This window comes from Oratosquilla oratoria, chromosome 42, assembly GCF_046742065.1.
Source record: "Oratosquilla oratoria isolate Oo_2021 chromosome 42, ASM4674206v1, whole genome shotgun sequence".
In the NCBI taxonomy this organism is placed as follows: Eukaryota; Metazoa; Arthropoda; class Malacostraca; order Stomatopoda; family Squillidae; genus Oratosquilla; species Oratosquilla oratoria.
In genome coordinates, this window is record NC_134818.1 from 5,862,913 (window position 1) to 5,887,912 (window position 25,000).

General features: G+C 39.0%; 1 protein-coding gene across 4 annotated transcripts in view; it reads right to left on the reverse strand.

Annotated features, from left to right (window-relative positions):
* Elk (Eag-like K[+] channel) overlaps positions 1-25,000 on the reverse strand; it is a 190,835-nt gene that overhangs the window by 118,982 nt on the left and 46,853 nt on the right. For all 4 annotated transcript variants that reach the window (XM_076179039.1, XM_076179036.1, XM_076179038.1 and 1 more), the window contains exons 3-4: positions 8,240-8,473; positions 3,425-3,562 (exon numbers count right to left, since the gene is read on the reverse strand). In XM_076179039.1, the coding sequence (XP_076035154.1) occupies positions 3,425-3,562; positions 8,240-8,473 (372 nt within the window). The remainder of the gene's footprint in view (positions 1-3,424; positions 3,563-8,239; positions 8,474-25,000) is intronic.

Genomic DNA, 25,000 nt, shown 5'->3' on the forward strand with positions numbered 1-25,000 from the left:
TGGCCCTTGTAATAAATTTTTATCTTTTGGCATTCCTGGACTGGAGTTTCTGCTGTGCGATAGTACCATTTGTCTCATTCTCTATTTATCACCTTGTTAATATCTTTGTTAGAGTATCCAATGTAAACGAGTACTTGTGCAACTCTTCCGATTTCTAAATAAGTGGCGCGCCAGTTGGAAGAATAAGTGAGGGCTCTTCTAACGTAGGGCCTATGGCCGTCCACACTGTGCGTCATGTCCATGGCAGTGTTGTGGCGCTGTTGGAAATCGGGGAATTTAAAGCCGCTAGAGCGCAGCTGAGTTGTTTCGGACCGTTTCCATTTGACGGACATGCAGATGTGGGCAGTGCCGGCTCAGCTTTTGTCGAGGGAGGATGCAATCAATAATCGATTACTTTCACCTGGGAATAGATTATACAGTAGTATATTTGCAAGTTTAAGGTGTACGTCTATGGTTTCAGTGTAGCCTATTTTCTCTGCGAAGAATACTGAAAGAACGAGAAAAAATTAATAACAATCGAAAACTTAACCAGTGACTAATTATTCATCAATTCTAATTCTACATAAACATCTTTAAATGAGGACTGACAATGAAGTGAATAGGTACATTTCAGAGAGTATTGACAGCGGCCAATCGGTGTGCAGAACGCGAGCTATCTTGAGCTCCGAAAAGAAGCACATCTCACAGCAGCCAATCAGCGCGTAGGTCGTGACTTTACCTTGTGGATGGATATAAGACCGACGGAAGTCATCGAAGTGATAGACCGCCCTCATAGCCCTCTTTTATACGCTACTATCTTTTCATTTTCTTACAGACATTCTTCCCCTCCCACAAAACCCGACCCACCGCAAGCGGGTGGTCTTTCCTAGAGATTCAGATTCAGAGATTCAGACAGACCGCCTCCGCAACTTCAGGAAGTCTGTTTCGTCGGCCAGAACCAGGATATGTCTCGGCTCTTAATTATCAAGTTGAATGTACACCCGCTTTGAGGAAACAACCCTCTATGCGTAGCATACACACACAAGGATATCGCAAACAAAAACACGACTACACGCACAAACATCTACGTACATCAGCTTTTCTTCTACTGAAATTAATTTAATTTCTAACTTTCTCTCCTACTGCATCTTCTCATTTCAGTTTACCTTCCACTAAAATTTTTCCAATTTTTCTGTCCATCCCTACGACTAAGCCTCCTACTCCCTTTCTGACTTTGTTAAGTTGAATAAATATCCCTAAAGTAACCTCACAGTTACATATATTGATTTCAGCCTCCAACTCCAAGTCTCCTGCCCACCCCTCCTGAGCCACGACTTCACGCAATAAATATCCCTAAGAATCGCCCGGTGGCAATAGCCCTCTTTTATACACAACTATCTTTTCATTTTCATACAGACATCTCTTCCCCTCCCACACACATCGGTCCCGCGCGAGCGGGTGGGCTTTTCTAGGTTGTCCACAGTCCACTGACCAGCTCGGACCCCATACGACAACATCTACACCTCTCCCAGTAGCCGTCTCTCTTGTCATCTCCTGGAGCCGCAGTCATCCTTGGAACCTCTCTCCAGCTGCCGACGCGAGGAATTCGAGCCAAGCAGTCTCTTCCTCTGCGGAATCTTCTAGGCGGCCAACAACACCTGGCGGGCGAATCGCCACATATGAGCCGCGGTCCCGTGGGTCGCGCACTCATAAAAACAACTGACTTTATTTTGACAGCAAACATTTCCTCCCCTTCGGTGTTTGCCTTCCAGGTAGGCCCCACATCACCACCTTCCTGATATCTGACGCCCAACGTGGGGTTCCTGCTTCATGACACAGATATAAAATGGGGTAACATTATGAACACAATTTTTTAAAAGAATAAAAAAGAAAAAATGGAAGGAAGTGAAGAGAGGAAGGGGAGTGAGTCAGGTAGAGAAGAAAAGGTAAAAGGTGCTGATGGACAGATTGTTAATGGAAGTGATATTGATTAGGGGAAGACGGGTAGATCATATTAGGAAGTTGCCGAATGTGGAGGTTACGAGGGATTGATTGTGGCAGTGGGAGGAGGTAGAAAAGTTACCGTGATGGAAGAGGAAAATGACAGGGAGAAATGAGGTGCAAAGAGCACTGAAAGTTATGAAAATTGGTAAGCCTCCTGAGTTGGATGGATGTCATGCGAAGCGTCTGACAAAGTAACGATTATAGTGGGTTGACTAGTGAGGTAATGTGTGGCTAAGGGAGGGGAGGGTACCGGAGGCCTGGACGAGTGTTTATATAGTTTACTTTACAAAGGGAAAGGGAATATATGTATATGTAATAGTTTTGGAGGGATCAGTTTGTTGAGCATGGTTGGAAAGGCATATGGGAGGATATTGATTGAGAGGATTAGGAGAGGAACAGAAAGAATAACTGGTGAGGAACAGTGTGGGTTTAAGGAAGGTTGAGGGTCCATGGATTTTTCTTTTTCCAAAAGGTAAGGATAGGTTTTCGGCTCTTATGGATTTGGAGAAAGTTTATGACTTAGTAGAAAGGAAGGCATTGTGGGAGGTATTGCAGATAGAGGGGAAACTGTTAAGCGCTGTCAAATTATTTTACATGATCAGTAGAGGTTATGTTTGAGTTAGGAATGGTGAGAATAAGAGGTCTGAGGTGAAGGCGGGGTTGTGTCAGGGTTGTGCTATGTAATGGCTGCTCAATTAGTATATGGATGGGTTGTTAAGGGAAGTAAATGCGAGCGCGATGGGCAGACCATTAGAGGTGGTTAGATAATGGAAGGAACTGGGAAGTGAGTTAGTTCTTGTTTACGGATGACACTGCTTGTGGCTGTGTCAGTCAGAAAGAGTGTTTAAGGAAGTCAGTGACGGAATTTGTGAGGTTTGGGCACAGAAAGATTTAGTGAGGAAGTATTAGCAAAAAGTTAATAGAAGGCAGGGGTAGACGGGGTGAAATTAAGGGGAAGACTAAGAATGAGATGGATGGATGGGTGACGGGGGCCTTGCGTGAAAGGGGAATGTCTGTTGAGCAGGGACGGGAGAAGGCAAAGAATAGGTGTGGGTAGATAATGGTTGTGAATGGAATGTGAATTGACGCCGCCCGAAGTTTTTTTTTTCCCTCCCCGTCGTCTTTATTTCAACCATGTGGGGACAAGGAGGTTGGGTCACTGTAGATGTGCTTGTTTTGCTGCGCTGCTTTTGACTCAGGCAGTCGGGTGGGAGACCGGAATGATCCCTCATCCACGAGAAGCTGAGATGAAAAGGAAACAAATGATTGTCGGGTGGGAGTGGGAGGGATGCATGCTTTAAAAGGCTACCTCCCTTATAACGAGGAAGAAAACTTTGGTATATGAATGTTTAGATAGAGAGATAGAGAGATAGAGATAAATAGAAATTGATACAGAACATGTTTCTTCCTCATTCTAAATCTGCAAAAGTAGGTCACATACCATTTTCGTAATTATTGTAGAAAGTGAGTTCAGCCATCTTGCTGTGTGTGATGTCCTTGTGGGAGGCCAGGAAGAGAACCACCTCCCTCTTCTCATTCTTGATGGGCACGATGTCAAGGAGGCACCAGAACGACATGCCTGAGGAAGGAGAAGTGACTAATCATTCGAACATTCCTGATGAAGCTGAATACATGAATAATTGAGTGAATGAATAACGAAATAAACATGTCAACAAGTAAACCAGCAAACAACTAGAAAAACAACCAATAAACAAGTCAACAACAAAAAATAAACAAACGAATAAAAATACACCAATAAACCATGAAAACAAACAAACAAACCAATCAACAAATAATCAAATAATCAAACAAATACAACAAACAAGTAAACAAACAGATAGGTTAATTGACATACGGCTGGCTAAATGAAGAAATGAATAAGTAAATAAACTAATGAACAAAATAATAAGTAGTTAAGGAAATGTGCAAATGAATTGATAGATAAATGAATAAATAAACAAATAAGTGGAGAAATATATAAACAATTGAATACATAAATAAATTAAGAATGAGATGAATAGATGGATAAATAATTGAATACGTAAATAAGCAAATATATATATAGATGAATCGATCAAGGAAGAGAGAAAGAAATAGAGCAAGAAAGAAAAAAAGAGAAAGAAAATAATAAAATATAAAATATCTGCCCACGTAAATGAAAAAATAATATATTCTAAAAATATTGTGATAGCCAAGGTAGACAACCGAAGCTTTTAGATGCTTTATTCCGACTCGTTTACTTACACTTGGCTGGCCGAGACGTCAGGTCGGTTTCGAAGCTTCGAAATTCGACCTAAACAAATGGGTGGTTATGACCAACGACCCAAAAGCTCAACAGAAAAAAAAAAAAAAAAACCGCAGAAGCTCAACATATGAGAGCTTTAAGACCAATATTTTTTTCTTTTGCGCGCGGTAAATGTTTTTCGAATATTTATATTTAGTGATATTGTTAAAGGTCAGTGTACGAAATTGACACTGCAGATTAACGAAATGTGCATGACGGCCTACGCACAGAACACTAGGAATAAGATAATGATCTACTTTCACCTTAGGCCTAGCCTATTCCTAGACATACCAGTCAGTATTTCCTCTTCTTTGTGCCCTGTCTGTAGCCCTGGTTGTTCTCCTCCTCTTCCTGGTCTTCCCTCCCCACTCTTTTCACCACGATGGTCAGGCTTTCCATTTTCATCATCATCATCGTCAAGAAGGTCAACTTCAGCATGTTCAGTCATTCCCTGATCATCTTTTGACGTTTGGCGTCTTATTATGGGCTCAAACATATATAGCTGGACGGATAATGAACGACCTCCAATGTTTAACTCTTCTTCAGATTCACTTATATTCCAAGACATTTTTCAATGGAGACCGCAAGTGTGTACGCAATAATCACTTGTAGGGCGCGATACAATGTGGACTTTCCGGTGATGAATGGCTGCACGTCTCGGGAATCTTCGGATATCCGCTCTTTGAGCTCATATTTTAATCAGAATATGACTATTACGATGGTGGCATTGACTGGGATAGTTTACAAGACCATTTCTAAAAGGGAGTCTGTGGTTTAGACAAATCGCTTCATCTGTTGCACTCTGACCTTTAAATTTGGCTTCTCTGGTTATATATTCAGAGTCGCAACTTATTTTGGCCTTCCTTTTGGTGCGCGCGCAGTAATAACTGCAGGGTGGCGGCGGCGGCGGCCATAAGAGTGGTGCTCTTGGTCTGATGGTGTAGATACTGCAGACGCAATTTACCAGAACTCACAGCTCGGTTAATATGCAGTTTTAGGGGATAGTTCCATCTTAATGGGTACTCCTGTTTCGGTAAAACTTCATATACTCGTATAACATATTTAGACGGTCAAGATGTTTTTGGTAGGGTGGGGGGATAATTCTGTATTCAAGGCTACTTTGATTTTGATAAAACCTCAAATATGGTACACTAGGAGGGCAAGGAAGACATTTTTAGAGTTTTTATTGTTGAAAAACTAATATATACTGTATATATATATGTATATATATATATATATATATATGATATATATATGTATATATGTATATATATATATGTGTATATATATATGTATATATATGTATATATATGCAAAGTAGACCACTTGGAAAAATAAACTAACGAAGCAGAGCGCTTTCGTATATTACATATTCAGTGCAAGAAGTACTTTTTGCACTGAAGATGTAATATACGAAAGCTCTCTGCTTCGTTAGTTTCTTTTTCCAAGTGGTCTACTTTGCATAAGTGAACACACGTACCCGTGTTCTTATTAGCATATATATATATATATATATGGAAGGTATAACCAGTCAGCCAATCCTACACTAATCAAATAGTATAGGACCTCACCGGTAAGGGTCTGGCCCAACTGCTCGTACACATTAACGAGGGTCTGTACTTGGAAATGTCGAAATGCCGTGTAAACATGGCCGCTCCACTAGCATTACGCACCAAGGAAGAAAAAAGAGCAGTGACCCGATTTCTCTGGTCGGAAGGTGTGTAAGGAGCTGAAATTCACCGGAGACTTTTAGCACAATACGGGAACAGTGCACTACCGCGCCGATGTGTGTATCAGTGGACCAAGAAACTTAAAAGTGCCCAGACAAGTGTGACGCACGAAGTGGTGGAGGTTGACGGGCGTCCTGCTTCCTCTTCGTGCGTCACATTTGGGAATGGATGGTAAGAGGAGATTGTATGAATGGGTGATTGTGCCAACAACACTGTATGGAGCAGAAACATGGAACATTAGAGAGGGAGTACGGTAGAGGTTACTAGGTCGGATAAAATGGGAAACGAGGAGGTGAGGAGGAGGATGGGGGTCGAAAAGGAGTTGGGAGATAGGGTTGATGAAAGAGTATTGGGGTGGTTTGGACACATGGAAAGAATGAGTGAAGATTAGTAAAGGAAGTGTGGAAGGCAGAGGTGGAAAGAGTGAACATGAGGGGGCGACCAAGGATGAGATGGAGGGATGGGGTAAAAGGGGTGTTGCGAAAGAGGGGGAAGTCTGTGGGAGATGGATGAATGGGGTAAAAGGGGCGTTGGGAAAGAGGGGGATGTCTGTTGAGGAAGGGAGAAGACAGATGATAGGGGTGAGTGGAGAATGGTTATGTATGGATGATGCTCTGATGCATGGAAGGGAGTGGGTGGGGGATGAAGAGGTGAGGGAGTATGTATGAATGATAATCTGACGCAGCCCGAAGGGATTTCTTCCCGCCTTTTCCTTTTATGCATGAGGGGACGGAAAGGGGGAGTTGCCGATTAAATGAAGCGGCCTTGCTGTGGATGTGCTGTGTCTTGCAACACTGCTTCTGACCCAGGGCAGTGAGCGAGATGCAGGGATGACCCTTCATCAAGGAGGAGCCAAGAAGAAGGAGGGAGGGAGGGGTGGTGAATGGGAGTGGAGTATGTGGGACTGAAATGGATGGGAGTGGATGTATACCTTTTGACTTTGGCTATCTCGTTTGTAAGAGGGAAAAAGCCCTTGGTACGTGTATGTGTGTATGCATGATTAATAAAATTATTATTCTTATTGTTATCATTATTGTTGTTATCATTATTATGACTATTATAATTATTGTTTTTGGGGGGGAAGGGGACTTTTGGTGAATCAAGAGTAGTTACTTTGAAAAAGACCTCAGTGACAAAACGTCGGGTATTATCCCTTCTATCTTCTTTCAATTTCACTCTGTCCTCAATTTGTCATGAAAAATAATTATCATATCAAAAGTATCTAATAGATTCTGACACAAATCTTTGATTTCGAAATACCCTTACACGGCATCCCATTTCTCTGTCTTCCCTCGCTTCTGATTTTCTCAGACCATTCTGTAATTCCTGTTCTTCTCCCATGTCTACAATATATGGTCCCTCCCCTAGTGTTCAATTCTATATCTTACTCTTTTCTTCTTTCTTATAGATTATCTACATGACCACGTATCTGTAGGCGGCCTACTCTTTTGTGCCGATGGCACCACATTTTCCTACACCATTCTCCAGACCTCCTTCTTCTTAAATCTAATTTTATTCTTCTAAAAGAATTGCTGTAGAACACCTGAGGACTGACCTTGATCGTACTCACCAAGATTCAATGTATTCACTTGTCTATTCAGCACACAGCCTTTTCCTTCTGACGCCCCAAGTAATCTTGAACTCTCCTTCACTCAACTGGGAAATTCGTAATTCAACTACTGCTAGAATAGTTTCAATAAGATTCGAGGGTCTGTGCCGCCTTCGGAATCAATTTCCTAGCTCCAATTCAGTCCCCGAGGTTGTACACGGGACTTTCTGTCAGTCATTGTTCAGAGTAAGCCTCCTGTGTTTGCTGGTGGTACTCGTTTCGATCAGTACTCCCGTGCAAACTAGAGTCAAATACTTTGACTTTTTACTGTTTCTTTTCTTGGTAACGAATTTGAACTCCTCCTTGGTCACCGTAGCCTTGCATCTTTATCTCTTTTCTGCTGCTGCTGCTGCTTCAGAACTTAGAAGCTGCCTGCCTGCCTACCCTTCCTAGAAATGCTTACAGCACAAGATTTTCTGAGACGTTTCACCCTTTTTCTTGCAATTCATTTTTGCAACAATTAACCAGTGCGTGCGTTGCCTTTCTTTTTTATGGCACTTTCAATTCTGTTTATTATAGTTACGTAAACACACTTACCTACACCTTCATCACAATCACCATGACCACAAAATACAGAAGGAAATCTATTAAACAAGCGAGTTCAGAAAACGTAGAATTAATTCATTTACTTACTGTTTTTCTTGTAGAATTTGACTTCGATTTTAAGTTCCGACTTGGTCTCCAGGGACTTTTCGATTTCCATTTTGTGTTCCTCGAGGGTCTCTGGACCGTATAGGAACTTACACGCGCACCCTTTCTGCATGATCTGCGCGCGCATGTAGCCCGTGAGCTCACAGAAACCATCGCTGCAGTAAACGATCGGGTACAGCGAAGGGACCTGGGCGTTTCCGAGCACGAAATTGCTGTCTGTGGGAGAAGAAAGGGCAAAAATTAGTCGGGGGGAAAATAGATACCTTTATCCATATCAAAATTTCACCTGATTATTATGTGTCCACACCCTCAATATTTTAGTGAGATGAGGTGAGGTGTAAGTGAGCAGTTTCAATGATGGCGTTGTTGTTCGAACAATAATGATTAAAGATGAAATGTTTTATAACAGCATGTATCATCTGACAGAGCAAAACGTTGGCCTCATAACAAAACACTAACGACAATTCAGTCAGATAAGATTAAATAAAAAACAGTTATGTACATAAGGATCGCATTATACAAGTCAAACGGAAATGAACATGTTAACCATGTAACAATAGCATGTGATAATTAGGTCATATATGATCTCACTTTTACAAAAGTGAGTACCCAAGATATATTCTAATATATATAACACGTGGTTGTAGAAAATCAATTCCATATTATATTGTCAATTACATTACAAAAACATACTCATCAGCGACAATAAATGTCTATTTTTTTTAAACAATCCCAATTGAACTGCATAACTATTGAACAAATATACGCTACTGAGATAGTTCTGCAATATAGATCAGAGGTCCCATGTCTCCCAGATATGATTAGTGAAACTATTTCCTATTTGAATGACTGTGGACACCCCCAGATTCTTCATCATGATGTGATATCAAGTGGGATATAGCCATTTTAACCAGTGAGATAACTGATTTTGTCCAATTCAACCTACTCTAAGCGTCAACAAAGCGTCAGGCGAACTGAAGCTGAGCAGGATGGAGGTAACGACTCACATGTGTATGTGGCAGCAGTATCGTGTGGATGCGACCCAGACATACAATCCAAAAGTTTACAAAGTTGGAAATTATAATGATTCATGTTGTACACTTGCCGCTAGCATATATAACGACGATGATTTAAGATATAAAGCCTGCCAGTTTTCTAATGTCAGCTCTTGACATGTCCTGAGTCTCCTACGACTACACTATGCATTGTGGAAAATATGCCAGTTTATTGCAGAAGTTAATTTAAATTTTAATCAATTCAATTCCTTTTAGCACAAACTGCAAAAATATTATTTAGTAAACATGCTAGGGACTTCAGTGACAAACCTATAGACCAGAGTCAGGCAGCATATATATTTTTTCACATTTGGAGACACCACTCAATGCTGATCGTTTTTAAATTCTATCCTTCCTTTCTGTTCCCCACTCCTTAAACCTTTTCTGTGAATCCATTCCTTCCAGCGCGATACTTTCTCCAAGAATAGAAGTGCTATTGACCGATAATAAGCTACAAGGCAATATTTTGTCCCACTTAATGTAGTTTTCATCTGTATATTTACATTTTAACGTGCAGTCTATCTCAACTACAAGACCATTATGCAGGAGGGTGATAAGAAACATAATGATCAAAATATACTTATCTAGTCCCACCAAATGAAACCTCAGCAAATTGATTCCCTAAGGATATCTACTGTAATTCCATTATTTCCAGCCCTTTTTAGTTTGCGCCATTAAACTTTGCCCCAATCCCATTCGTACTCCAGACCTTTCCTAAATCGCACCGGGGGGGGGGGGGTCCCCGGGGCACATTTTGCAACCTGAGGGAGGGTAGGACCCCAAAGGCTCCTCTCTTACACTCGAGCGACCACCGACCACCCAGGCAGGCAGGCAGGGAGGCCTCGCGCCATTTAGCACAGCTTCGGCTAAGTACATATCTGTTATTTCTCAATTTGACAGACGCTGATTTTGGCATGTTTTCATGATAATACTAATTTCTATTGATCTACAACATTTACTAAGACAAATACGAATCTTGAGAGCTGTCCGAGCGAACACTACCGACACCATGACCAAAACATTTGTTCCATATTGTAGTCAAACCGTGATGCAAGCTGTGATGATGATCACATGATGATGTGATGCAAGTTGTGATGCATGGAAGGGAGTGGGTGGGGGATGGGACGCGGGGGTTGTGAGGGAGTATGTGTGAACGGTATCTTGACGCAGCCCGAAGGGGTTTCTCCCCGTCTTCTCTTTTTCTGCTTGAGGGGACAGAGAGGGGGGGGGGTCGCCGATGAAGTGAAGCGGCCTTGCTGTGGATGTCCTGTGCCTTGCTACACTGCTTCTGACCCAGAGCAGTGGGCGAGATGCAGGGATGACCCGTCATCCAGGAGGAGCCAAGATAAGAGGGAGGGAGGGGTGGTGAATGGGATGAAATGGGTAGGATTGGATTTATGCCTTTGATTTTAGCTATCTCCCTTGTAAGGGGGGAAAAGCCCTCGGTATATGTATGTATGTATGTATGTAGTCAACCTATGTATGGCAAAAATAATAAGAGCGACTGCTGTTGATTTCAGAACTTATGTTTGCATTTGACATATCAAAACAGGGTAGTCAGCTGTTTTTGCAGATAAAAAAAAAGTTAGCAAGTAATTTGTAAGGCATTCGAATATAAATTAATTAATCAGCTATTTGCAGTTCAATGCTGAACACAGGCCCCTTCTAAACATCTTCGTGACCAATTGCATGACTGCGCCAAACGCTGTTACGTCACTCCTGCAAGCGTCTTGTCTCTCCTCTTCCTATTTGGTCTTTCCCATGTTTCCCATCTCGCGGTAACGCCGTCGTCGTCGTCGTCTGCGGTGTTTTTTCTCGCCCGTGAATCAGTTTCCCGACGCTGGTTGGTTCCTCTCCACATTGTGGTGTCGCTGATGGCTTGTCAGTCCAATTCTTGCGCGAAACATTCTCTTGCAACGGTCACATCTGATTGTTGGTGGAGGCTTCTCCTGTTGTCGTTCTCGACCTTTCCGTCTTTGGCCTTTTCTTTCTGCTTGTCTCCGTCCTTCAATAATATAGAAAATGGCTTCCAGGCAAGAACAAAAATGATAAAAAGCGCCAAGGACACATTTCTAATCACGGAACAAAAGTAATCGAAAGATGGGGAAATCATTTTGGAGAATTGATTAACAGAGCAGAGCTGGAAGAACTTCCGGAAGGCCAAGAATACCAACGAGATGAAGTAGAAGATGTGATGCTAGCAATAGAGGGAGTAAGGAGAGTGATTAAGAGTATGGGATATAACAAAACACCTGGTGAAGATAAGAGCAGCAGAGCTCTTCAAAAACAGAGGAGAACGTTTGGAAAGAAACACGACGAAACTCGTTCAGAAATTTTGGCGCAACAAAAGAATACTTCGGTCGTGGAGTGTTGGTAACATGATAGCACTACACATGAAAAGAGACAAGTTGCTGCGTTCAAATTACAGAGGGATTTGTCTGATAGAAATTGGATATAAGATTGTTACCAAAGTGTTGTACAATAGGCTGATGACTCTTGTCAGAAGAAACTACTGGAGATTAGGAGTGTGGCTTTCGAAAGTTGAAAAAGCGATGACTGACCACATATTTACAATAAAACAGATCATGGAGAAATATTGGGAATATAACAACAGCATATACCAACTTTTCATTGACTTTAAGTAAACCTGTGATAATATTCATCAACCTTCAGTCTGGAGCACATTTTTGGAATATCAGTGAAATTAATCCGACTAATTAAGTCATGTCTATGGCAGACAACAACAAAAGTATAGATCGGTAATGAGACATCAGAAGCCTTCGAAATGAAGTCAGGTGCAGGCAGGCCGGGTTGCGTCTTGTCATGGAGAGAGTGTCAAGAGTGATAGAAAACGGAAAGGGAGCGAAATTGAGTGGCCAAAATAAATAACTTGACATACGATCATGATGAAGATTTGATTGAAGAAAGTAGGGAAGACATACTCAGATTATGAAGGGCATATTAAGAAATGGAAAACAAAGTGGGATTACAGATAAATTTGGGTAAGATCAAGATCTTAAAAATGAGCCGCGAAGAAGGCGATAATGATAAACAATAAGGAGATAGAAGTAAGAATTTAAATATTTAGGGACAATATATAGACTGAATTTTTTTTAAGAGTTACAGCAGCAAATAGATGTTATTTCAGTTTGAGCTCCATTATGAAGAAACGAAGTATGAGCAAAGAAACAAAACTGAGATTGTATAATACAGTTATCAGACCAGTGGCTCTATATGCATTTGAAAATTTGAAACGTGGAGACTAAAGAAAAAAGAACATCGTTTAACGGTTTTTGAAAACACGATACTCAGACGACGTATTGCAGGTCCTGTGTTTGATAGGGAGGCGAATGTATGGAGAAGACCGAATTAAGAGAATATACAAAGAGAAGATAGTTGACGTCATCAAGGGAATGAAGGTTCACTGGGCTGGACATGCCTGCAGGCAGCATCAATGAGGAGAGTTTGCCGAAGAGAGTTATGTTGGGAGCGGTGGATATACTGTACACAGACCGACCGGGAAGAGGACCAAGGAGACGACGACGACGACGCGGTGGATCGATGGAGTGAGTAGTCAGGGGCCTGCATTTACGGAACGAGGTTCTCCAACATAACAACGGGCCTATGCGAAAGGGAGCAACGCGTCGTCGTCATTTTTGCTCCTCGTCTTAATGATGGACTCCATCATGGGGGGGGGGGGAGATGTCATATGCTGATGGTATATGTGGAACTGCCTGGTCGGCTACCAGAGGGGCTGAGCCACAACTTGGAGAGATGAAGGATATTAAAGTCAGCATCAGCAAAAGTGAGTTTATGGTAATAGATAGTCAAAAGAAAAAATGTTAATCGTTTGATCTTATTTGCAACATTTGAAAAACAATTAGATAAGCAATTAAGATTTTGCAAATGTCTTTACCTGACATGAAAATCAATAGTAACCCATACGATGAATAATAAGGCAAAAATATAAATTCATTATTCTATCCACAGAAGTAAAATTTTAGGACCTTTTTTCTATATTGTTTAGATAGAAATAACTTGAAAATAATGGTTTGGAGATAAGGACAGGACAAAAGTGATTTTTTTTTACCTAGTGTATCTTGAGTGGGTCTTCCCTACTTTCTTCAATGAAATCTACATCATGTGCGTATGTCAGTTATTTATTTTGGCCATTTAATTTCTCTCCCTCTCCGTTTTCTATCACTTTTGACACTCTCTCCATGACGAAGTTGAACAACAACGATACTGACAAGACGCAACCCTGCCTGCCTTGCACCCGACTTAATTTCCGTGGGAAGTCATGGATATGTGATATCGCGAATGGGTATGTGTGTGTATATATATATATATATATATATATATATATATATATATATATATATATATATATGTAGCATATACTGTACACTTATACATACATATATATATATATATATATATGTAACATATATACTTATATACATATATATATATATATACATGTATATATGTAGCATATATATACATATATATATGTATATATGTAGCATATATACATATATATATGTATATATATATATGTAGCATATATATATATATACATATATACATATATATATATTATATACTGTATATATATATATATATATATATATCGACAATAGTAAAGACAAATGGTTGGAGAGAGCGATGTAGTGAAAATCCAGTATGTAGCAGATGCATTTTATTCTCTAAGGTTTCGACGGAGTCTTCAGAAGAAAAAGAAGACTGTCGAAACGTTAGACACTAAGGGTTGATTCACACTATCGGTCCGGTCGCGCTCCACTCCCGCTACGCTCTCGGTCCGGTCCAATATTGTCTCATTAATTTCAATGGAAGCATTCACACTGGCGCTCTCGCTCCAGTCTCGCTCCGGTCACGGTTCCGTCAAAAGATATTTTTACTGGAGCGAGACTGGACCGTGAGTGCCAGTGTGAACTCAGTTGCCACGGTCCTGCTCCACTCCAGTCGAGATTCAGCCTTCATATAAGCAAGTAGTGTTACCCTTTGTCCTACCAAACCATGGATAATCCAAAGGAAACACCACAATGGGATCATGAGAAAGTTAGAAAAATGATAAAAATACATTTTCTTTTTATTTATCACTAATACAATGACAATGCGTACAGCGAAGATATTCATAAGCACCAACTGAATACAATATAACCTACAAAACTTACTTTAATTTTGTGGATTTAGATGAAATGCTAATAGAATTCGTCAAAAGGTAAACCAGAGCTGTATGACCTGACTTCGCTGCACTACAGTGATAATGTTTGCATACTTATCATATTGCCAAGGTACCGAGAGAAAAAAATACACATTATTAACCGAAGAAAGAAATTCCATATGGATAATAACAACCTATTATCCACTGCGGAAATGCATCTCCTTAGCTCACTCAACAAATATTCCTACACAAGTTTGTTTGTCTACTTATATTTTATCATTTTGCCAAGGCATTGAACCAGCTGGGGAGCTGAAATAATCTTTCAGTGTTTCTCTCGCGCCAAAAGCCTCCTTTGTAGCATTTCCCCCTCTTCCTCTCATTGGACGTACTGTGTTTGATGGAGGCATGACAACAGTATCTGGTAATGCAACAGCATTTGGGTGTATCAGATTGTGAAGTATGCATGTTGTTGTAATGATTGCATTAGCGTTAGAAGGCATAGTTTTAAGTTTCCTTAAATATATTCTGAAGGTTTGCACTAGAATACCAAATGTGCACTCAACTATCCTCCTGGCTCTAGATAATCTATAATTAAAAATCCTCTTCTCTATCTTATGTTCAGTCTGTGAACCTGGGTAGGGCCTCATCAAATTTCTCCAGCGGGAAACCCTCATCTCCCACTATAACGTATGGTGCAAGCACATCAGTGCCAGGAAGTGCAGCATCTTCTTGTACATTTCAAGTCATCCTCAATTTTGGATAGTATTTTCTCAAATGTTCCTTTGTTCATTCTGAAATAGCTGTGGAATTTACTCTCATCATCAATAAGACGAGGATACAGAGTATGAAATTCTCCTTCAGTCTTCCTATCTTGCAACATAGGATGAACCCACAATCTCTTTCTTTTTCTATTTTGTTTTCCTTCTTCTTCTTCTTCATCAAGTGCAATAGCGAATATTGCCAACTCGGCGTCAGAAAAGTCACACTTCCTTCGTAACTGATGGTAAGACTTCTACTGGTATCGAGGGAGGGGCGATGACGGGAGCGAGAGCGGACCGTACGTGTGAATGCCTCAGAACCGAGAGCAGACCGAGAGTGGAGCGTGACCGGACCGATAGTGTGAATCAACCCTAAAGTGCATCTGCCCTATCTTGGAATTTTTACCCAACGGCACCAATGCCTTCAACCATATATATATATATATATGTATATATATATATATATATATATATATATATATATATATATATATATATATATATATATATATATATAAATAATTATCTACATATATATGTATATATAAGTATCTATAGGCTATATATACATATATATATATATATATATATATATATATATATATGTATATATATATATGGAAACGTCACCAATAATAGACGAATATTTAACAAAATCAGGTATGAACATAGCTAAAATAACTAACAAGAGGATAGGTGATTTAATAAAGACTTCTGAAAAGAGAACCAATTCCGAAAACAGCGTCGTATACAAAATCCCGTGCAATAGTTGCTCAATGGCTTATTTTGGCGAATCGTCAAGAGGATTAGAAAAAAGAATTTATGAACATAAAAACGGCATAAAAGCACATAGGACATCTAATTCTTTAGTAGTTCTTACGGAAAAATTCGATCATTTACCAAACTGGAGAGAAGCTGAAGTGCTACATAAAGGTTTTGATAAATTCACTAGAAGAATTGTTGAATCAGCATATATTTCAACTAATAATTCATCGAATCATCGAGGAGGGTTTATTAATTTAGCTACAGAAACTAGTATTTTAATTCTAAAGCACGCCAGAAAAACGACCTTTCCCAAGTGTCCGAAAAGATAATTAGATTTAGTACATAAACGTCAATTGCAGTTCTACATACACTCTCTGAAGAAGTTCTACGCGAACGAAACGTTAGAGTGTTTAGGGTTCCGAGCCTTCCCCTGTGTTTATGTTCTCCATCATCCAAATAATATATATATATATATATGCATGTATGTATATATATGTATATATATATGTATATATATACATATATATACATATATATATATACATATGTATATATATATATATATATATATATATATATATATATATATATTACAGGTGAAAATTTTAATCCCACATTTGTCAATCACGAGAAAATCACTGTTGGAGTAAACAAGACTGGAAACAGGGAATATATGTATTTCGATTGCAAACTGCAGTCCTTTTCAGAGGATTGCAGTTTGCAATAAAAATATATAGATTCCCTATCTCCAGTCTTTTTACTCCAACAGTGGTTTTCACGTGATATATATATACATATACATGTGTGTATTTACCTACCTAGTTGTATTTACCTAGTTGTATTTTACGGGAAGGGGAACTATGCTCGTGGTGTCCCGTCTTCATATCTCATTTTATCTAAACTATTTTTAAATTCATGTATTGTTTTTGCACACACCACTTTCTCATCTAACTTGTTCCAACTGTCTATTACTCTGTGAGGAAAGCTGTTCTTTTTCAGATCTCTTCTATAGCTGTCTTTCTTGATTTTCTTTCCGTGTCCTCTTGTATTTCTATCATCCCATTTTATCAGATTCTCTCTATCAATAATTTTTATGCCTTTCATGATTCTGTAAATAGCTATCAAATCTCCTCTCTCTCTTATTTGCTCTAGTGTCTGTAGTTCAAGTTTTCCTAGTCTCTCTTCATATGATAGTTTTGAGAGTGTTGGTGCCAATTTTGTAATTGCTCTTTGTATTCTTTCAAGTTTTTTTTTATACATTTTTTTTTGTACTTGGTGACCACATCGTTGCTGCATATTCCAATCTTGGTCTTATCAGAGTGATTAGAATTTTCTTTACCATTTCTTTATCCAGGTATGTAAATGCCACTTTGATTGTTCTTATTAAATTATAAGTTTCTCCAAAAATCTTATTTATATGTTTCTCAGGTGACATATTATTCATAACAATGACTCCCAGGTCCTTCTCATTTTCTACTTTTTTTTTATTCCTTCTTCTCCCAATTTATATGATCCTGTTATTCTGTTTTCGCTTTTTCCAAATTCCATTATACTACACTTTTTAGTGTTGAACTCCATCTCCCACTTCCTACTTCCTATTTGTATTTTGCGGGAAGGGGAGCTACGCTCGTGATGTCCCGCCTTTGTATCTCGCTGTGTCTAATTTGCTCTTAAACTCATAAATCGTTTTTGCTCACACTATTTCATAGTCCAGTTTTTTCCAAGTGTCCACCACTCTATGTGGAAAACTGTTTTTCTTCAGATCTCTTCTGTAGCTATGTTTTTTTCTTTCCATGTCCTCTTGTGCTTCTCTTGTCCCAGTGTGTGTGTGTGTGTGTGTGTGTGTGTGTGTGTGTGTGTGTGTGTGTGTGTGTGTGTGTGTGTGTGTGTGTGTATTTACCTAGTTGTATTTTGCGGGAGAAGAGCTATGCTCGTTGGGCCCGCAGTTGTATCTTTCCGCATCCAGTTCTTTCTTAAAGTCGTGTATTTACCTACCTAGTTGTATTTACCTAGTTGTATTTTACGGGAAGGGGAGCTATGCTCGTGAGGTCCCGTCTTCATATCTCATTTTATCTAAACTATTTTTAAATTCATGTATTGTTTTTGCACACACCACTTTCTCATCTAACTTGTTCCAACTGTCTATTGCTCTGTGAGGAAAGCTGTTCTTTTTCAAATCTCTTCTATAGTTGTCTTTTTTTATTTTCTTTCCGTGTCCTCTTGTATTTCTGTCATCCCATTTTATCAGATTCTCTCTATCAGTAATTTCTATGCCTTTCATGATTCTGTAAATAGCTATCAAATCTCCTCTCTCTCTTCTTTGCTCTAGTGTCTGTAGTTTAAGTTTTTGTAGTCTCTCTTCATATGATAGTTTTGAGAGTGTTGGTGCCAGTTTAGTAATTGCTCTTTGTATTCTTTCAAGTTTTTTTATACATTTTTTTGTACTTGGTGACCATATCGTTGCTGCATATTCCAATCTTGGTCTTATCAGGGTGACTAGGATTTTCCTCACCATTTCTTCATCCAGGTATGTAAATGCCACTTTGATTGTTCTTATTAAATTATAAGTTTCTCCAAAAATCTTATTTATATGTTTCTCAGGTGACATATTATTCATAACAATGACTCCCAGGTCCCTCTCGTTTTCTACTCTTTTTATTCCTTCTTCTCCCAAATTATATGATCCTGTTATTCTGTTTTTGCTTTTTCCAAATTCCATTATACTACACTTTTTTGTATTGAACTCCATCTCCCACTTCCTACTCCATTCTTGTACTTTATTTAGATCTCTCTGTAGTGATTCACAATCTTCTTCAGTTTTCACTCTTTTCAGTAATTTTGCATCATCTGCAAAGAAGCTCATATAGCTTTCAATTCCTTCATCCATATCATTAATATATATAGCAAACATTATTGGGGCCAGAACTGTTCCCTGCGGGACACCGCTTATTACTTCATTCCATTTTGAGTGCTGATCTCTTATCACTACTCGCATTTTTCTTTCTTGCAAAAAGTCTTCCATCCAATTTAGCAATTTACCTTGTATTCCTCCTTCATATTCTAATTTCTTAAGCAACTTCTTATGTGGTACTTTGTCAAAAGCTTTTTTTAGGTCTAGAAATGCACAATCAGCCCATCCATCTCTTTCTTGTATTATATCTATTAGCCTTGAATAGAAACATATTAAATTGGTGACGCATGATCGTCCTTGTCTGAATCCAAATTGCCTTGGATTTAGTACGTTGTTTTTTTCCAAGTATTTTACCCATCTACTTTTGATAATTCTTTCACATATTTTTGCTATTGTACTTGTTAGAGAGACTGGTCTATAGTTGGTAGGTTCTTCTTTATTTCCTCCTTTATATATAGGTACTATATTTGCTTTTTTCCAATCTTCTGGAACTTTTCCTTCTTTTAAGGAACTGCTTATTATGCTATGTATTTTGTCTGCCAGTTCATTCCTACATTCTTTCAGAATCCAGTTTGCTATTTCATCTGGCCCATGCGATTTTCTGACATCAAAATTACCCAAGTGTGTCAATATTTCATTCTTCGTTACTTCTATTTCTTCCATAGGGGGGACTTTTTCCTTCCACTCAATCTCTTCAGGTTGTATATTTTCCCTTGTAAACACTGATTTAAAATGTTTGTTCATAATTTCTGCCATTTCCATTTCCTCAGTGTATTCAACTCCCCCTTGTCTTAATTTCTCCAAGTCTTGTTTGTTTTTCAGTTTATTGTTTACAAATCTGTAGAATAGTTTTGGTTGATCTTTACACTTTTCTATAACATCTTTTTCATATTTTCTTTTTTCCTCTCTGCACTTTTGTACATATTCATTTCTATAACCAGTATATATTTTCCATTTTTCAGGTCTTCTGTCTTTTTTCCATCCGGTCCAGGCTTTGTCTCTTTTGTCTTTTAACTCCCTACAACTTTTGTTGTACCAGCATTTTACATATTCTTTTTCTTGTTTTTGTCTTGGGACATACTTTTCCACTCCTTCTTTGTAAATTTTTGTCAAAATATTCCATTTCTCTTCCACTGATGTTTCTTCTTTGTATATTTCTTCCCAGTTTTCTTGTTGGAAGAATTCTCTTATTTTATCAAAGTTTGTTTTTTCATACATCATTCTTCCTTTTCTATATTGTTCATTTCTTTTCATATATTTTTCTTCATTAAGTTCCAGTTCAATCAATATGTGGTCACTTTTACCTATTGGTGTTTTATATTCAATCTTGTCCACTATTCTAGGTTCAGATGTAATTATTAAGTCTAGCCTCGATGGTTCTTCTTCATTTCTATACCTAGTGTTCTCTTGTATCCATTGTGTCATTGAATGGTCAGTAATCATCTCAAGTAGAGCATTTCCCCATGAGTCATCACCACTCTTTACTGTCATTTCTTCCCAGCAGATTTCTTTGCAATTAAAGTCGCCCATCATAACTATTCTTCCTCCGTCTTCCATTATTTTAGTTAATGCTATCTTTGTGTCCTCTAACATACTTTTATGTTCATTCTCCTCCCATGAGGCTGTTTTCGGAGGCACATAGTTGATCACAAATTTTCTTCTCTTCTTATCTCGGTCTTCCACTTCTATCATAATCATCTCTACTGTATTCTTTCCATATATGACACCTTTCACGTTTATATCCTTCTTTGTCAGGAACATAACTCCACCCCCTTGTTTTTTCTCTCTGTTTCTAATCCAATAATTGTATGTATCATGTCCTACACTGTTGGGTGGTAGTGGGCCTTTTAATTTTGTTTCTACAATTCCCATTATGTCCGGTTCTTTTTCTTTCAAATAATCATTCAGTTCATTCAATCCTGTTATCAATCCATCTATATTTGTGTAAGACACTCTTAGTTTTCTGCCACTTCCATTGTGTTCTCTGTTTCCCTTATGTTTTTCTTTAGTATGTCGAACTGCTTTATTTTCATGTTCACTACTCTCCAATAGAATCTCTCTTTCTCTGACTCCGTTCTTTCCTCGTTTTTTGCCTTAGCTTCAATTCTTTTCTGCTTTTCTGCCTCTCTTTCCTCCTTATTCATTTCTCTTTTTATCCATACCTTTTTATATTGATCATTTGTTGCTAGTTTCCCTGTCTTGGATAGAATTTTCTCTGCCGTTGTTTGTGACCTGAATTTAATCTTAATTGGTCTGGTCTTATCTGTACTATATTTTCCGAGTCTGAATTTTTCCTCAATTTCCTTTATAATTTCTGGTTCATCTTCCTGGACTAATTTTAATAAACTGCTTACCCTTTCATTTTCCTCCTTGATTCTTGCGGTTCTATCTGGGTTATGTTTCTCTTCCATTCCTAATATAATTATACATTTCTTTTTGTCAGCTAATTCTCTTACTATATTCTCCTTCTGTCTCATCACTTTAATAACTGAGTCTTCATTATGTTCTTTCAATTGCTGTTTGACTATGTCAGTGAATGAAACCTTATTCCCTTCTTGAGTTATTCTCCAATTTTTAGCTTCTGTAGCTATTTTCTCACTGTTTTCATTACTATTCTTCTTCAATTTCTCATTCTCCTCCTTTACATTTCCTAACTGTCTTTTTAGGTCCTCTACTTCTTCAGTTAAGTTTCTGTTAGCCTTCTCTAGTTGTTCCAATCTTTCAATTCTTTGGAGAATGGAGCCTACATTACCTAACTTACGTTCCAAGTCCTCGATCACCTTATCAACTCTCTCCTCTAGTCTTATCAGTCTGGGGGGGGTTGTGTCCCCCCCACCCTCTTTAAATCCCTGGAACATATTCTCGTCACTTTCTACTGTATTTCTCCTCTCTATACTTCTAATCTTTACATTTTTATTTGCCATTTCGTCATCCGGTGGTCGTTTCATGTTGACCTTCCGCCCGTCTGCCTGGGCCAAGTCCTCCACATCCTCATTACCTTCCATTTCCCCAGTAATCCCTCCCCCTCTCCTCTTTCCTTACTTTCCCACTACCTCACGAGCAATTCCCCCCCCCCCCTGCAAATACAAAAAGGCACTTCTCTTTGCGTTGGTATCCTCAATCTGCACTTTTCTTCAGAGCGTTCGTCAAGCCGTCCGTTCGTTGAAAGTGTGTGTGTGTGTGTGTGTGTGTGTGTGTGTGTGTGTGTGTGTGTGTGTGTGTGTGTGTAAAAGAACCCGGAAACTACGGACACTGAAGCAAATGACTTCGGTAACAACGGACAACTTCTGGAGAACAAAGATTCCGACCGAAATATGAATATTCCCGCGTAAACATGGCAACACTGGACACTCGATGCTTCAATTGTTTTGGTCTTTCCCACACGCTCATGTATGCGCTTAGGACTATATTACTGAACGTTCGTTTAAGTTACAAAAATATTATATTAATAATATACCAAGTTTTAGGGCATGATAGTATTAGTATGTATTTATTTGCGGTCGTACTCATTTCAGATAACTACCGACAAATCCGATTATATTGATTGTTTTTAGTTAATATTGGCACAGATACAATATTTGTGCCATAGTTTATTGTGTCTGTAATTCTTAAAGCATTTGGCCGCATCCATATCGAGATAATCAAGATGTGATACACTACCGACAACTCGACGCGAGCTTCGAGACGCCATGAACTGCCTCGTAGCTCGTGTTGTCGGTCAAGTCAGCATATCCAGGGCATATCGGAAATCTTAATTAATATATCGATATTGACGTGGCCACATGCTTTCAAACTTGGCACAATATTTAATATATATATATATATATACATATATATGATGGGAGTTAACCCTAATAGAGAACCTGCCTCATAGGTTTCTTCGGTAAGATTAAAATGTACTCTTATAAGGTGTTGTATTTAGTCCTAGTCCTACTCCCTGCTACTCATCATTGAAAATAGGTCATCATCAAATTTCCGTCAGTTCGTCTTCCAAAAAGGATCGTGCTAACTACTTTCCTAACACCGTCCAGAACCGTCAGGACCAACAAGTAACTCATAATGACCGGCAAGCAGCATATAAATTGTCATAATGCTTGTTTTTGTGGTGAAAATTATTTCTGCTACATCATATACGTATGCAGAAATAAGTAAAGAAACAAAATTTTCTCTGCCGACAAGACTGTCCCGAACCGCCGACGCTTACCAGTCGACCAACAAGTAACATATTTAGGTCGACAATTCAAAATGACCAACAAGCACCATACACCATTTTCACCGCAAAAACAAACATTATGTTAATTCATTTATGCCAATATTAACTAAAAACAATGAACATCATTGGAGGTGACGGTAATTGTCGGCGATTAGTACGACCTCTATATACGTTGCGTTCAACACACGGTACCTGACGGACAAACGGCTTTGACGGATCAGTAGTCACCCCCCGCCCACTCTTTTAGTCCGTTGTTTCCGGGTTCATCTGTATATATGTGTATATATAGACATATATATATATATATATATATATATAATATATATATATATATATATATATACACACACACACACACACACGTGTGTGTGTGTGTGTAATTCACCTTGGTCTTTGGATCCCGTGTTGGACTCGTGATCGACAGTTATTTCCCTCACGGAAGAGAGCTCAGAGCTCGTATGACCGAACTATGGGTAATGCTGTGACCTTACACGCACACACACACCCAACTCCCCGCCCACGAAAGTTAGAGTAACGACTCGAAGCGCAGCGATACTGAAATTATTTTCAGCCCTGGGCAGGATTCGAACCCGGACCGCCGTAGTATTAGTCTGGGACTTTACCAACCGCGCCACCGAGACGTGTGTGTGTGTGTGTTTGTGTGTGAGTGAGAGAGAGACAGAGAGAGAGAGAGAGAGAGAGAGAGAGAGAGAGAGAGAGAGAGAGAGAGAGAGAGAGAGAGAGAGAGAGAGATCCGGTTTTCTGCAGCCCTAGAATATATTTTTTTTTGTTTAGTTTTTTAAGATTTTTATGCTGCTAAGTTGTTATAGGGTAAGGAATAGATCACTGAAGTATGTAAGTAGAATTATAATGAATGACATAACAATGGCTGATGTGGTTATTTAAGCCTCTCTATGAAATCCATTGTCTAATTAAAACAGTTTTAACATCATCACCTTCAGGCACGCCATCTGATATGTGCTAAAATATAATGATAAAGTAAATTTTCGCATTTAAATGATCCAGGATTCAAAAATACCTGTAGTCTAAAAAAAACAATAATAAATGACAATAACACTTTGTATAAAACAAAAGAGCGGAGGAAAAGCAGAGGAGACTGAAGTCCAAAGAGTGGAAGCAGCGGCGGCGAAAAGGCGAAGTTTGAGGCGGAGAGGAATTGAGGCTGGAGGAGGTTGGGAGCTAGGGAGGAGGAGTGTATTGATCGTGCCACAGGTGGCCTAAAACCACCTGTGGCGGTACAGTATTCTCCGCTGCAGTGGTGGTGATTTTGTGTGATGTTGCAGTTGGTCCCCAACCCAATGTTATAATGCATGATCACTGTAGAGGTCGAGTCGACATGTCTTACAGAGGCAGCAGATGCGTATTTATTATGGTAAGGGTCGGGCAACGCTCTGATGATTTTTTTTTTTTTTTATTCTGTTAAATGAAGAATAAAGTGATTTTTCTAGTGAACGAGGGGCATGTACGACATTATGGTTGTAGATATGGGTCACTTGAGGAATATATTTCATATATTTTGTTGTTGTGTAGATTTGCTATTTTGTTGAATGAACAAAAAAGTGGAGATGTGACTTGATCTGGTGAACGAAGGGCATGCACGACACTGTGGTTGAGGAAGATATTTAAAACGGATGCACGAAATAATAATGGATCAGAATACACGAATATACCATTATTACATCTGTTAAAGTGTCTATTGTTACCATTACTATTGTTACAAATATGTAATACAACCGACCTATTTCAGACATCTGCCATAGCATGCTTGTAACGTCCTAGTCACGTGGTTGTATGACCTGAGGTTTGAATAATGTAGGAGGACATATTATATA